This window comes from Phalacrocorax aristotelis, chromosome 11, assembly GCF_949628215.1.
Source record: "Phalacrocorax aristotelis chromosome 11, bGulAri2.1, whole genome shotgun sequence".
Taxonomy (NCBI): Eukaryota; Metazoa; Chordata; class Aves; order Suliformes; family Phalacrocoracidae; genus Phalacrocorax; species Phalacrocorax aristotelis.
Genome location: NC_134286.1, coordinates 23,342,635 through 23,357,277, shown reverse-complemented (window position 1 = coordinate 23,357,277; position 14,643 = coordinate 23,342,635). Strand labels below are relative to the sequence as shown.

The following is a 14,643-nucleotide window of genomic DNA, read 5'->3' as shown; positions in this document are numbered from 1 at the left end:
GCTGCTGGGAACAAAAAGCACATGAGAAAAGACTTGCAGTCCAGCTAATCTAACGCAGGCTCTTCCCTTTTAGTTACTTTTATTACCCAGAACAGGAATTACACCTCAAGAGATGTGTGGAAAACACCCAAAGCCTTTTCTCACTGCTGTTTGGTTTGGTGTCTAAGGTATGCCAACCGTGGTTTAGAAATGTATTATTCACGCTTGCGTGAAAAAACAGCTGAATCATGCCGCAACTTGGAGAGGTAGTTTCTTCCTGCAACTGGTTAGAGAGCAGTCGCGTTAATGGTGGGACAAAGATAGCCAGAGGCTGATGATTTAAACAAACTTACTGCTTGCTGCAAACCATATAATTTAGCTCTGCCTGTTGGAGACCGACTGAGCTGGTTTCCCTTACTGGTACAATTGGTTAGGTGTAACTGGACAAACCAGGCTTGTTCCAATGCTTGCTTCCGTACGTAATAAGATCTATCTCAACAGACTTATTGAACCTAAAGATCTATCTGCAAAAAACGTATTCCTGATAAATAATACTTTCAAGCTGAGTTATTCCATTCTGTGTGGGAATATCTGCACACGTTTATTATGGTAGAGACATTGGGCTTTAATATTAATACCTTGCTTTCATCTGCATTGATATTCTAGTGAAGATGAGCATGAAGGAATCCTGTTGCCTCAAAGCTTTTCTTGAAGGGTGAACACAGGTAAAGATAACTGTCCTCTAAAGCCCTGAAGAAACCAGGGAAGTTTGGGAGCCATTGTAGGGATCCAGCTGCACGATGGAAGCATGCCGTCATGCTCCAGCTGGCTCAGAGGGCAGGAGGAGCGTCCTTTGACATCATCTGTGGGCCCTGACAATCTGCAGTTGTTCTGGATGCTGCTACAGATCTAATGCCCCTTGGATGATCCTGGAGGCCTGTCTTTGAGCTCCAGTCTGTGCAGCTCTAAGTCCCATTTCCAACAGCTTTTCGGTCCTCCAGCCCTGGCTGTGGAGCATGACTTATGGGAGAACATAGAGCAGGGGCTGCCAAGAGGAACCTCACAGCTTGCTACTGTAGGGCCTCTGCGGAGTCATCCTTGACCAGCCCAGTAATATTAGTGCGAAGCTCTTCACACTGTTCTGCATCTTTTATCTTGTCAGAGGCTGAGTGGAATTCGCTTTAGCTGGGGCCGATGGGAACGGGAGCTGAGTCCTTCGGAGGAATAGGCCCTACGCTGGCCCGTTGCACACAAACAAAACGATGGAGGAAGGTACGTAAGTGCAGGCAAGCGTCACCCCTGTTTTCCATCAAGGCTCTGTTCGCTCTCACAGCACAGTTCTCTGCCTAATTCCCACTTGACGTGTGACCCAAGATGATCCTGAGGCCAGTGTCCACCGCTTTCTGCAGCCTCTCCTCCATTGGTAAACACCTGTATGCCCTGATCTCATATTCTCCATGGGAAGCAGTGGGAAGCTGTGAATAGGTCCTTCACATCGCCTTTGGGATACAGCAGCGATCATGGCAACAGCAGATGCTCACTCACTGCCCAGGCAGTTCTCCTGGAAAGCCAGCAAGGCTCCTCTGGATTTACCCTCTCACCGATGGTCTCCAGGACGCGTGCTTGCATTGACACCTCACTCATGGAGACCACTGAGGAGCAGTTCCCCGTGAGTACGTGCAGAGAGGCTGGATTAGCTAGATGTGGACTGGCACGTGGGCAGAAGTCACCTTTAAGGGAATGGCACTGAGTCTGCCCTGGGTTTGCCCAGCAGAGCACAGCGGTGCCAGGCATTCATAGCTGTGACGGGGACAAACAGCAGGACCATGGCCAGTGTTAGGAGAAATTACTGGTCCCCAAGGACCTCCTGGGCTTGCAAAGTACTTGTTTGCTCCAGCAAGATGGATTCTTTTAAAAACCTTAATTTTAACCAGTGCAATTTCCTTGCTGGCAGTAGCAAAAAGGCAGTAATAGTAATAAACCCTCAGCGTTATTTTTCAAGTGTCTTTTTTAACAAGGGTTAATCAACAGTAAAATTAACAGGCCCCTGGAGGGAGCTACTAGCAGTCCATGCTGACTCACAGACTGAAATTTATTGCAGCAAGGAACTCGTTTGCATTTCCTCCCGCATGCAGAAGGGAACACTAACAGAAGATGTTTGTAGGGAAAAGGGGTGGAGAGCAGGGAGGAACACAGGCCAGTGGAGTTGCTTTGGTTATAAAGAGCTAAGGAGGAAAGAGAGGCAGCATTTCAGCCCGCATCTGGGTCTTAGCGGACTCTGCGATGGCAGACAGAAAAGCTGAGTCACTGCATTCCTCCATAGGGCTCTTGGGCATTTCCGCAGGTAGGGATCAAGTCTTCTTGGCATGGGAAGATGGGGTTGGGACTAGCTTTCACGGACAACCCCCTTTTCAAAGGGGGCTAAAGAGTCTGTTTATTCTGAGTCTTCTCTGCCTGGGTACAGCTTTTAGATCCAGAGATCCCTGTGCCTGTTTCAGCAGCCAAAAAAATATTTGTCTTGGCTTTAAAGTGCTGGCCTGAACTTTTGTACTCGATCCATCCTGGGTGGGAAGCAAATCAACATTTTTTGGTAGTCATTTTCATAGATGGTCTTTATTTGGATGCACTTTCCTCTCTTTTCCTTTTCTAGCTGTTTTCCCTGCAGCTCTCTTTTCTGTGTTCACTCCCTTTCACTTGCTCCTTCTTTGTGTTTCGTCTCTCCGAGTGCTGCCCCTTTTCATTTTTAGGCTGGTTTTCTGGAGTCACAAGGCTTATGTGATCATCTGTAGGGTGTGCCTGCATCCGCCTGCCTTTTGTGTAGTTGGAGAGCCAATTTTTACCTTTATCTGACAACGGGGGAGCACTTTCAAACATTATTAAGTTCAAGTTTCTTAAAACTAGGCAGCCAGAAAGAGGTGAGACCTTGGACACAAACCAAGTTAGAACATGCCCCCCCCGGCTCCTTAGATTTCATTATTTTCAGATCTTGTACTGCTATTTTTTTCTCTATTCCCTGCTCTTGCCACTCCGGTTCTCTCCTGGGTTTTTTTGGGCAAAGTTTACAAGCTCTTTCTTTTTTAACACCTCCCTTGTCACACGCAGGATCACTCTTACTGGCAGTGCATTTCTACAGCTTACCCAGAGCAGCGCCTCTGATCCCCAGCACGGCTTTGGGAGTCCTCCTGTTGATTTTATCGTCTCTCCTGGCGTATGCAGGTAAGACTCAGAGGACAGCCAGCTTCAAGGCCTCCCCCTCCTATAGCTTCGCATGTATTTGCTCTGCTTTGCCAACAGGTTTGTACAAACCGTGGCAGCCTTGCCAGACCACTGATTCATTCTCCTAGAGGAGTATGGCAGCACAGCAGAGTTTTCCTATATCGACGACCAAAGAAATCAATGTTGGTTTTGAACAAATGCTTTACTAGGATCTCTGAGAGTTTTAACAGACTGAATACATGATTTCTCTAAAAATGGTTCCCAGGCTTTCTGAGAGTGCTTTAGGCATCCATGGATTGAAATGGCATGTCAATGTGTAAATGCCAAGAGATCTACTTATCTGAGAGAAAAAATCGCTGGCTATTGCAAAGTCCACACTCTTTAGAATGAATGCTGAGTTGTTCCTCCTTAACTCGCCACGATGAGGACATGAAAATCCAAGATTTGATGGTGGCATTTTTTCCTCTACAAAGCAGACAGACTGGGAGAGGCACTGCATATTTTAACCCATAAAACATAGGTCCGCCTCTTCTCTCAGTCAGAGGTGGCACACAGCATTAGTAGAAAGCACTTGGAAGCGGCTGTACTGGTGGGACCATTGGAATGGACAGGTGGTGTTTCACTGTTGGTGGGAATCAACAGCCTCCTAACAAAGGCTGGAATTTCTGTGCTCCCTTGTTCCAAGAGATGCATACCTGTGTGATTACAGTCCTCTGTAGCTTGGGGACTCATTCAGCAGAGTTCTTGCTTCCCTTCCCAACTGGAGTCTGGCTCACAAAGCTGTACCAGTTTGAGGAAGAAATGAAGTCTAGGTCCATTACAAAGCTCCAGCTTGGAAGGGAGCTTTCAGGTCTATCTGTGCTGATCAGTATCCTCACATCATGAGGTGAGAAAGCACAGCAGTAAAAATAAGGTACTTTGTGATATTTTTTTGGGGTAGTAGGTGGATTCCACTCAATATGAAGTATTTTAAATCAAGGTCTTTGTCATTTGGGGGACCAGGATACTGAACAGGGTGGTTCTGGAGAAGGAATGAGTTTTGTAATTCCTATGCTTCTGTCTTCTGAGAAGGCCCGATTATTTATGGGGATGCAGCAGGCTGTGTGGCACTTGCGGTTCAAACATTGGACCTGACAGCTTACAGCAGGAACAAAACAAACCACCAGGCAACCCCAAAGGTGTCAGGACTTAACTTGCATTAATATATTATGGTCTTGTTACTGAGTCTTGTAGGCATCATGAGGGAGATAAGACAATGGCTTGCTGAGCCTCAACTTCAGTAGGGCAAACTGCGTGGCAGGCCTGGTGCCGTACCGAGTTGAAGGAACTCAAGTATTTTGAGCTCATGTTAGGCACTCTGATGAACTCAAGTGTTGTACTGAGGGAATACAACATGGATGGAGATGGTCATGTCTACACAGCGTAACGGGGCATGGTACAGACCTGCCCAAACTCATGATAGCTCTGTCTGGCATCATGCAGGACCTGTGCAGCTCCATGTGGAAGCAGAGTGATCACGCTTCCTACACACCATGTGCCTATAGCACAGCTGCCTGTCCTAACTACTGCTTTCCGTAACTTACTGTCTTGAAATCACAGTTCTGTCTCCACTATAATTTGTTCCACAGGAATTCGGAGAAGCCTAAGAAATGCCTCCCTATATTTGTCTCTCTGCCTGACCATCTCAGTGTTCTGGTGTGGCTATGGAGTGGTCTTCATCCTGGGAGGGCAAGGAGTTTTGAACAACACTGGTGATTTCCGCAATGCCTTGGTGCCTGGCCTGGTCACGTTCACTTTGGCACTACTCATTGTGGCAGTGGTGGGCTTCCTTTGCAGAGAGGTCGTCCTGGCTATGATCGCTTCTGCTGTCTCACTTGCCAGTGCCCACGAGGTTGCCATGCATTACAGCACAGCTTTCGGTTCCTCTGCTGTAGCTTGCAATTACATGATTGTCTGCTTGGTGGGTGGTTATTTTGCTTTGGGAAGGATTCTCTATTTCCTAACCAAAGAGAAAATTGCCCTCCCTGGCACAGATCTGGCCCAGAAAAAGACCCAGGAACAGATCCAATCCACCAGCAGCAGCATGAACCATTTTGCAGTCACCGGTCTGACCCTGAACATGCTGTCTGCCAGTGTCTTTGGCTGTAGGCTCCTGGGCGTCACTGGCAAGCTCTTTGTCGGTCAGGTACCCTGGCTGTGGGCAGCCGGGATCTACCAGACTGGCATCTGCATTTTATCATACCGTGCGATGGATGTACTAATGGCTACGTTCTTTGGTTTCACTTCCATCCTGAAGTTTGCTGGAGGCTATTGCCTTCTGTACCCAATCTGGCAACCAGAGGAGCCATCTTTCCCTACTCCATTTCTGGTGGTTTTCGCAATTCTTTTTGCTGTCTTGGCTCTTTTTCTCGCTCTTAAAAGCCCAGTGGATGGCCTGTATTTGCTGTTTTATGTGGCCTACTGCATTGCATTAGCTTGCCGTCCCAAGGGATTTTTTGAAGGTGGACCCCAAGGCGTGGATGTGGCCATCTTTGTGGCCTCAGCCTTGATGACTCTAATTCACCTGTACAATGTGAAAGCAACTGCCAAGATCCCAACAGGGAAGGGTGCTGTCAAGGCCCTACTTGCGCGCAGCAGTTTTGTGAAGCTTCGCGAGGGGGCAGACCTTCACGCTCCCTACCTAGGGTATTCCAAGTATGCAGATGCAGAAGTACTTGGCTATGCATGCAGTGTCCTCGCTTCTTTTGCTATAACAATGACAGGGGACCCCCAGGCTCCACTGGCCACTGTTGTAATTCCATGGGTAGTGATAGCTGGTGGGATCCTTAAGCTTCTAAGTGGCTCTGTGGCCTTTGCCCGGGGTAAAACCCTGGAGAGCAGCGCCTTCATTCTCTATGCTGTCATGTGGATCATCTGGGGCTTGACAAGATACGGTGGCCTCTATGGCACTACCAGAAGCTTCCACGCAGCAGTAGGCATCATTGCTTTCATGCTCTTCAATGTCTTCATTGTCTTCTGCACACTCTTCTTAAACCTTGCCTGGTTCTTTTACTCCCTCACTTTCTTGCTCATCGCTGTCAGCTTCTTGCTGGATGCCATCCATGCTCTTCCAGCTGGCTATGACATTGCTGCCACTCTCATCTTTGGTCTGGTCAGCTTTTACTGCTTCCTGTCTGCCCTTTTCAACAGCATCTTTGTGGGTTCCTGCTTACCGATGGGTAGGCCCATTGTGCAGCTTAGTGGCATGGGGGGAGGAACGACCAAGTGCCTTCACCTGCCTGCCAGGAAAGCTTCCTCAGTCAAGAGAATTGCAGGTAAGGGAAATACATAGGGCATAATGTGGGGGTGGAGGGTAAATTCTGCGAGGTTTTGTAGCAGAACACTATTAAAAGAACAATTTTCCAATCCAGGTGTGGAAACCATGACAATCTGATGACATTTTGATGAGGTGGGCCAAGTTACAAGAGTCATTAGAAGCTAAATACACTATGGGGGAAATAGGAGCAATTCCCTGATGGGAGCTGGCCTTAGCAGTGAATTTGCTGCTGTCTCTCCTGTATCGCACCCCAGTCTGCTCATCCAGTCTGAGATACATGAATCCTCCAGGCTGGTGCTACCTCTGAAAGCTTTGTACAGAGAAGGCAGGGCAAATGCATGGTGCTTGCTCTCTCCACAGGGCTGAATGACTTCTGGCCCTGGTGAACGTGGCCCAGAGCTCCCCTAAATGCCAGAGCTCCTCTTGGATGAATGCTAGAAAATGCACTGTCAGAGGAAATGCTTTGTTAGTTGGGAAAAGGAGATGAGAGCACCAAATTGGCTGTCTGTGACAGCTCTTCCATGAATTACAACCCCTCACTTCTAGTCACTCAAGGGATTCTGCCCTGTTCACATGCCAACAGATATCCTTAAGAATGGAGGGACGTGCGGCATCCCCACAGATACTGTGTATGTGCTTGTGGCAGCCTGTAATCGGCCTGATGCTGTGGAGAAAGCTCACCAGTAAGTATTTGTCTTTCTGCCCCAGTGAGGGCTTCCTTGGCTAGACTAAAGAAGCCTCTAGGGCTTATAGCTGCTGCTGAGTACTGGCTGCAGCAACCATCGAGAGCGATGAGACACAGCTTAGCCTCCATGGGAACAAGTTGCTGAGCCTGGGGGAGAAGATCTGAATGAGGAAAGGAGACAGTTGAGCTGGAACTGTCTTCTAGGATACTGAAGGCTCTGGCAGGTGATGGAGCCGGGTAGCTTGGATAACACAAGGGAAACCCAAAGAAGTGGCAAATGAGGCAGGGGATTATTGTACATGTTTGTAGGTACATATTGTCACAATCAAAACCCTTCTCATGTTTAACAAATGCCTCCAGCTGTACTTTTGTAAGCAGCCAGGTCCTCTCTTATTGGTGGCGTTTCCTCAGAATTTGGGCAGCTGGGACTTCTACCCATCCCTATACAAGAAGCTAAAACTTTGATTTGGAGTAGACATTCCTGGTTGGGAATAGTCATTAATGTCCTTTCCTGTCAGGTCGTCTGTTGAGCAGTTCTACTTTTACTGCAGACTGGTGACCTGGGACAGAGCCTACATGCCTTGTGTTAACTCTAGGCCTCACCAACACAATTTCCTTTTCAGGTGGAAAATAAATCCCTGTCCTACTCCCAGGCTCATTTTTCTTGCCTCCTTTCCAGCTCCAAGCGCCAGGCTCAGGATCGCCCCATGTCACTCTGGATTTCTAGCCTAAAGCAACTGGAACCTGCAAAGCATTTGTTCACTCCCCTCCTCTGGGACTTCATGGAGGCTGCCTGGCCATCTCCTATTAGCTTGGTGGTTCCCAGAGGTGAGGAAATGCTGTTGCTTCCAAGCTCTCTGGAGAGCTTTGGCTTTGAAACTCCAGCTTTTAAGTCACGCATCCCTGCAACGCAACGTGCTCCGTGGTGATATATCTGGTAAGATCATTGTGTTCGGGCTGATGTACGTCCGTAAGTGCCGTGCGACTCTTCCTTGTGCAGGTGGATGGGTGGACTTCCTGGGAATGAAGGACTCTGCTAAATATGTCGGTACCCCTCAGAGCATTGCCATCCGCATCCCCGACTGCTCTGTCACCACACACCTCATCGACCTGGTGAGTGGCCAGAGCACACTCACCCCAGCAGCACGGGTGACCAGACCTTGCCATCCCCCTGTCTAGGGAGCAGGCTTGGTGTCAGTCACTGGCACCCAGGTCCTCTGGCCTGCTGGAGGGGAGAAGGGTAGTGAGGGGCTGGATCCTAGCATGTTCAGACAGGTTTGGGGAGTGAAAAGTGCTAAAATGAGTAACTCCCGCAAGAAGAAAATCATTAAGAAGGGGTGGGGTATGCCGGCAGCTGGTGGCTGATTTTGTTGCAGAAAAGAGGGTAGAAGAATAACCACCATGTCAGAAAGCCAGAAAAGATGTCTTTAACAGACACTTTCTCCAATTTCCTACATAGAACACTTTTGTTGTAAGCAGGGGCTTATCTGAAGCCAGAATAACTTCAGAGGTCCAGAATGTGGCCAGAGGAACCGTGATACCCTGCATGCTCTACTCATTTCTCGGACAGACATTGTAGGGGTTTGGCAATTGCTGTTGCTGGAAAACAAAATGTTCTTTCCTGATCATCAGTAAACCCCAGTTCAGCTGGGTGTTAGTGACTCGTACACAGATTTGGTGGGACTGTTGTTTCCTACGAAGTAGGTGTCTCTACCTGGGTGAGTCACACTGAGTTCTCTTTAGAGTCACAGAGACTCACGAGTGAACTTCAGAGCCCAAGTCATCTGTTTTACACCGCAAAGCCTGCTCAGAGCTTTTATTCTCATTTTTCTGCCACCAGGTTGGCCCCATTGTGGTCACGTCAGCAAACCCGACAGGAGAGGCAGACACAACACACCACAACCAAGTCTATGCCAAGCTGGGAGATAAGGTAATTGAGGCTCTATGTTTTTTCATTCCGGCTGGTCCCAAGAGATGTGGGGATGGAAGAACGCAACCACTTTGTTTCCAGTAGGCAAATCAACAGGTGACATCAAGAATTTGGGAAAACATTTCATTAAACAAATCTCGTGGACACTCCTCATGTTGGTGTCGTAGTGAAAGAACATTGTAAAATACAGAACTTGGAGGGAAACCAAAATCCTTCTGATTTATACATTATAGCTATGGCTTGGCAACGTGAGCTAGTTCATCTTCCAACAGGGAATGATACGAGCAACAAAAAAAAGCTTCTTTGCTTACAAGTAATATAACCACTGATGCCTGAATGCACCAGGGCTCCAGCTGGCGTCGAGCTGTCAGAACACAGAGGGCTCCCATCTAATGCTGAAGCTGGTCTAAAACCAGTGCCACGGCTGTAAAATATTCCTGGCTTTTAGAACTTTCATAAGTACGATGGTCATGGCCATTCAAATGTCTGTCTTTCATTTCACTGTTAAATCCTGAGTGTACTACATTTTGCATATTCATGGCAGCATATGTGAGGGCAGTTTTAAATGAAAGGGGGTAGAAATCTTCACCTCTAACTCCTCAAAAATCTAATTTTCTACACATTTGCTTTGTGGATGGGACTTCTTCAAAGCTCCTCAGCTGATGTAAGCCTGTCTTTGCTCTACTGCTGGCCTACACCCCACAGAGGTCTCTCTCTTTGCTTTTATTAAGTTCGTTCATTCCAAATTCAGCCCTTAGTGTCAGTACAGTGGGGTAGGATGAAGCAGAGTTGCCTTTGATAATAATTACATGCTGTTGAGAGGTGGAAACTGCCCTCTCTTTTCCCAAGTCCCGAGGGGAACTTGGTGTGAACATCTGATGCTCTTCAGGTAGATGCAGTTCTCTGTGATGGGCCCTCTCCAGAGAACATTGCCTCCACCGTTGTGGACTGCACCAAAATCGACAGTGGAAACATAGGATTCTTCAGAGTCGGTATCATCCCCAAGTCTCAGGTAAAATTAATCTTGATTTTACTTCTGCTCCCTTTCTCCCTCAAGTGGGTTTTAGACTGGGGGTTTCCTAGTTCCATAAGGAGGTGAAGAAACCTGTGATAGCAGGAGTTATCATAGGGTGGTGTGAAAGAGCAGAAAAACAGAGCTCTGAGGTCCGAGGTGATGGATCTCCATGGGACAGGCCTTTCATTTACACCTGTTCCAGCGACCTCTGAGCAGACAGAAGTGCTTAGTGTAAACCGAAGGCTGAGCCCAGACACGTAGCTTGAAAGAGAACAGGGCGTTATTTCAATAGCTGGAGAAGAAATTAGTGCTTTCCCCTGATTATTAACCCACTCACAGCTGTGTTTGCTAATTCCAGGTGCTGCAGATACTGGAGCAGGTGCAGAAGAAACACAGATTGGTTCCTAAGAGCGGCACTAACACCACAAAAGGCCAGGAAGAATATCTGAATCATGGCCACGCTGTGCACAACGGCGTGGGCACGGCTGCCTCGGAAGAGACAGCGCCAGAGCAGTCCCCCGATGATGCCTGCGAGAATCACACTCGCTTCTGACTCCCGTGCAGGTCAAGCAGTTACGTGCTTACTAGGAAGGTGTTCGCTGGAAAATGACATATAGGTCAGATTGGGGAATGGGAGAGGCTTCCCAGCTGCAGGGGTGACTTATTCATCTTCCTGTGGATACTGCTCAAATATCCCCGCGCAGAGCTGACGTACAAACCACAGTCACCCAGAAGTAAAATTTTCGCTTACGGAGACTGGCAGCTTTCACTGAAGATCAGGCACGACCAAAGAAAATGTTATATCAGTGCCAGGCTGGCCCCAGAGCAACAGAGCTTTTTCCCTTTCACTGGGTGTTTATACCTTTGGTTTGGTGCAGAGTAACGTGACGTGTTTCATAATTACATGTTGGGGGAAAAACACTGCGTGAAACTTGAAGTGGGAGGGGGAGAAGGGAAGACGTATTCAGGTGCCGTGCTGGCGAGTACGGTGGACTTTCTAAAACAGGTGAGGCAAAGCACGGCCTCGGGAGCTGGGGCTGTCTTCTCATGCGTCTTCTCAAAACGGAGATCACAGAACCCAACACTAAATCCAAATGCCATTATCTGAGATGCCATTTTCTGTGTTTCACAGTCAGCGTGAGGGTGGAATCACTGTTTTGATGACTCCAACGCTACCTCCTTAGGAGTGCTGGAGCATCGTGGAAGACCTGCCCTTCCCATGTTACCTTATGCGGAGTATGACTTTCAGGAGTCTGCACGGCGTTTGCGGACACTAGAAGCCGCTCTCTCGCCTCATAGCATAACTGTACACATCTCATGGTATGTTTCCTCCAGAGTTTAGTGCAGAGCAGTAGCTGCTGACCGGGAGGAGGTGAAGTTTCAGACCAATGTGAGTTTTCCTTGTCAAAGACTGCATGGCTGTGCAGTTAGTGGCTCGTTTAGCCTCTGAAAACTGTTGATCTTATTCTTACCTGACTCAGGTGCAAGGTGCTGATCAAACTCCAGCTGAAACCAATGAATTGTTTCATTGATTTCACCTGAAGTTCTACTGGAACTTAAGCATAAATGCTGTGCAGCCAGAGGAGCTCAACCTCTGTGAACTATGGCAAAACCAGGTCTTCTCAGCTTGTTCTTACCGAACTGGCTCTCTTCCTGTAGAGAAAGAAAATGCCGGGTAATCAAGGTTGTTAAATATTTTTGCTGGTCTACTTACTGTATCTCTTTGGAGTTTATTCAAACTGATTTATAGAAAGCAATAAAATATTTTCGATAACCAGTCATGTGTCACGCAGGACTCCACCATCATCTGCGGCAAGTACCTAGCAAAAACCTTGCGGGGCAAAGGGTTATGGATTTCAGCATGTCGGGGTTCCTGGCCATGCACGGAGGGCCTAACGGGGGAATCAGACTGCATCGCTTTCCAGGGTGGGGAAGAGGAGGGAATGAGAAGAAAACTCTTAACATCACCCCCCTGGTGCCAGCTCCCTTTGCAGAGGAGTGCTAATGAGCTCATAAACACCAGGGCTGAATTTCGCTCCTTAAGTCAGTAGAAAAACCCCACAAACACTGAAATCTGAGGGAGTGTGGTAAGAGGCGTTAATCTGGAGAGGCGCTGAAGCATCACAAAGCCTTTTGCTGGGGGAAAACAGCCCTGTCCTAAATATACCAGGGATGCTGCTGCCCTGCGCTGCAAATAATGATGCATTTTGGTGTGCCACAAGTTAGAAGTGCTTTAAAAAGCTGGATTCTTCACAAGATCCCTCACTTGGCTCCATTTTCCCCCCTCTCTCTCTCTCCGTGGCGCTTGTTTCTCGCAGGACACGGGGAGAACATGCGGGGAACCGTTTCTCGCTCTGCTGAGCGAGGTGCAAGAGCGGGGGATACTTCATTGAAGTTCAGTCCTTATTTTACCCCACCTGCAGCTCTCTTGTGTACAGGCAAACTGGGAAGAAATAGTTTAGGGAGGAGGAGATTTAAATGGGATGTTTCAGTTAAATCAAGGCAAAAAAATTTCTAATATCTCCAGAGTTTTCCCAGCATTCAAGGTGAAGAGAAACAGTTAAAGAGACATGGAGAGAGAGGAGACGCCACTGTTTTAGGTGGCAAATCCAAAACACTTCAGTGTGAAACTGTTGAGACAAACATTTGAACTTTTTTCAGCGTGATTTCTGAACAATCACAGAACAAATCCATTCTGTGGCATTGACAATAATTTGTCAAATATTTCCATCGCTCTAAAAACATGGGGTTTGCTCAAAAGTGGCTGCCCGGCCCTGCTCAGCGGAGGCTCCTGTTGAGCCCTTCTGGTGCGGTTCCTCTCCCGTCCTGCCTTACGGGAAGGGATTGCGTGAGGGGGACAGAAGGGGACTCGGGGTCCTCAGACCTCCCTCGCGGGAGGAGTCTGAAGTGGCTGAGGGAGATCAGAGACATCTGAGAAAGGCCAGTTCTGGTCGCATTGTCAACGACTTGGAGGCCTTTAGGCATGAAAGGTCATCCTGGGAGACAAAATAGTCTCATGAATGGGCCTCTTTGTGAAATAGGCAACACCTTAATCCCACTGGGGTTGGAAACAACCCAGGAAGAAGGGCTGTCCCACCTTGATTTTGCCCTTTGTGGAGTCCAGACATCCGTGTCAATGGAAAGGAAAAAAAAAAAAAAGAATCTAAAATAAAGAAGTGTATTTTCCAGTCACAGGAAAAAAACAGCTCACCCTTCTGAGAATAGAGCTGTGCCATAGGAACAGGAACTGACTCAACGGCATCTCCGAGGATGCATGTTGGTATAGTGGGTGGGCCCGATACTGGCGTGGGGAGAGTGGTTCCGAGAGGGAGGGCGGCATCACGGCCGCCTCTTGAGTGTAACCAGCCCAGCCGAAGCCTGGAGACACGAACGCCCCTTGACCACCTCCGACTTAAAGACGCACCAGGAGCGGGAGCTCTGCAGGGACAGACCCCTCGCCTCTTTGGCTCCCGCTCCCGAAATATGAAAGTCAAAGTCTGCCTATGCCTTGGGGTGGGGCATGAGGTAGAGGAAAAGGCAGAAATAAAGTCCCGCTTAGTTGGGCGATAATCAGATAGAGGAAAAACCTTTGATCTCAGCGCTGTGGAGGGCACAGCATCTGAACGTCGCCCAGTGATTTTCTGTCATACTCACTTTGCTGCATTCTTCCTGGTACTCCTCCCTATAACATCAAGGACCTGGGGTCATTACTACAAAATTACCAGATAATCTGGTTTGTCGCTTTTGGGGGAGAAATACCAAGACCGACAACGAAACGGCATATTTCAAAGCCCTGGGGCAGATCTTCAGCTGCTCCACAAAACACAGCTTGGATTTACAAACCCGACGGCTGTGCTGCGGTGCCCGGCCAAAAGCCGGACAACCCCGAATGGTCTAGAGCCACCTGGGAGTCCCCGGCGTTCGTGCCAGCTGTAACACTGAATTTACGGAGCAGCTCTGAGCCGAGGCTCAGAATAAGTCAGAACAAAGATAGCTGGGTGACAGCTGCCGGGCACTTAACCAAAGCGAAAATAACTCTGTTAAAATTGTTCTTTTCTGCATGTCTCCCTCGCTGTAATTCATGGTTACTGAACTTGAACCTGAGGCTGAACTTGTCTGGTGTGGAACAGCAGTGGAGAATTTAGCTACCTGGTGAATAAAAATCAATTGTGTAACAAATCTTGGGGGGAAAAAGCAGCGGTTTGGAAATTGAGCCTCTTGAGTCTCAACAAGAATTAATGGGATTAACTTCCAGTTGCGACTCCATCATATTCCTCCTCTCTGCCTCAACTGGAAAAGTGTTTGACGGCTCCAAGACTTTCACCTCCTCTTTTTGCAAGGCACTGCCATACCTGGGGCTGGGGAAGGAAGGGCTCTGTAGCAGCTGCATCTTTGGGCAGGGACTGGTGGGTTTATCGGATGGCCGTGTTCCCCTGCTCCGTTTCCACGGCTGCTGGCATCTCCCTGCCAAGGGAGCTCAGTTAATAACTGACCACGTGCGT

General features: G+C 48.3%; 1 protein-coding gene across 2 annotated transcripts; it reads left to right on the top strand.

The window, feature by feature from the left end:
• Positions 1 to 1,159: 1,159 nt before the first annotated feature.
• On the top strand, positions 1,160 to 11,917 carry LOC142063034 (uncharacterized). 2 transcript variants are annotated; one of them, XM_075106315.1, is made up of 10 exons: positions 1,160 to 1,251; positions 1,389 to 1,648; positions 3,082 to 3,195; positions 4,824 to 6,509; positions 7,095 to 7,194; positions 7,876 to 8,024; positions 8,197 to 8,309; positions 9,037 to 9,126; positions 10,016 to 10,138; positions 10,500 to 11,917. In XM_075106315.1, exons 4-10 carry the CDS (start codon positions 5,048 to 5,050, stop codon positions 10,692 to 10,694), a joined length of 2,232 nt encoding a protein of 743 aa, XP_074962416.1. In that variant the 5' UTR covers positions 1,160 to 1,251; positions 1,389 to 1,648; positions 3,082 to 3,195; positions 4,824 to 5,047; the 3' UTR covers positions 10,695 to 11,917. The 2 variants fall into 2 exon arrangements, with proteins under 2 accessions (XP_074962416.1, XP_074962415.1); XM_075106314.1 differs by lacking the exons at positions 1,160 to 1,251; positions 1,389 to 1,648 and adding an exon at positions 1,664 to 2,323.
• The last annotated feature ends 2,726 nt before the right edge of the window (positions 11,918 to 14,643 follow it).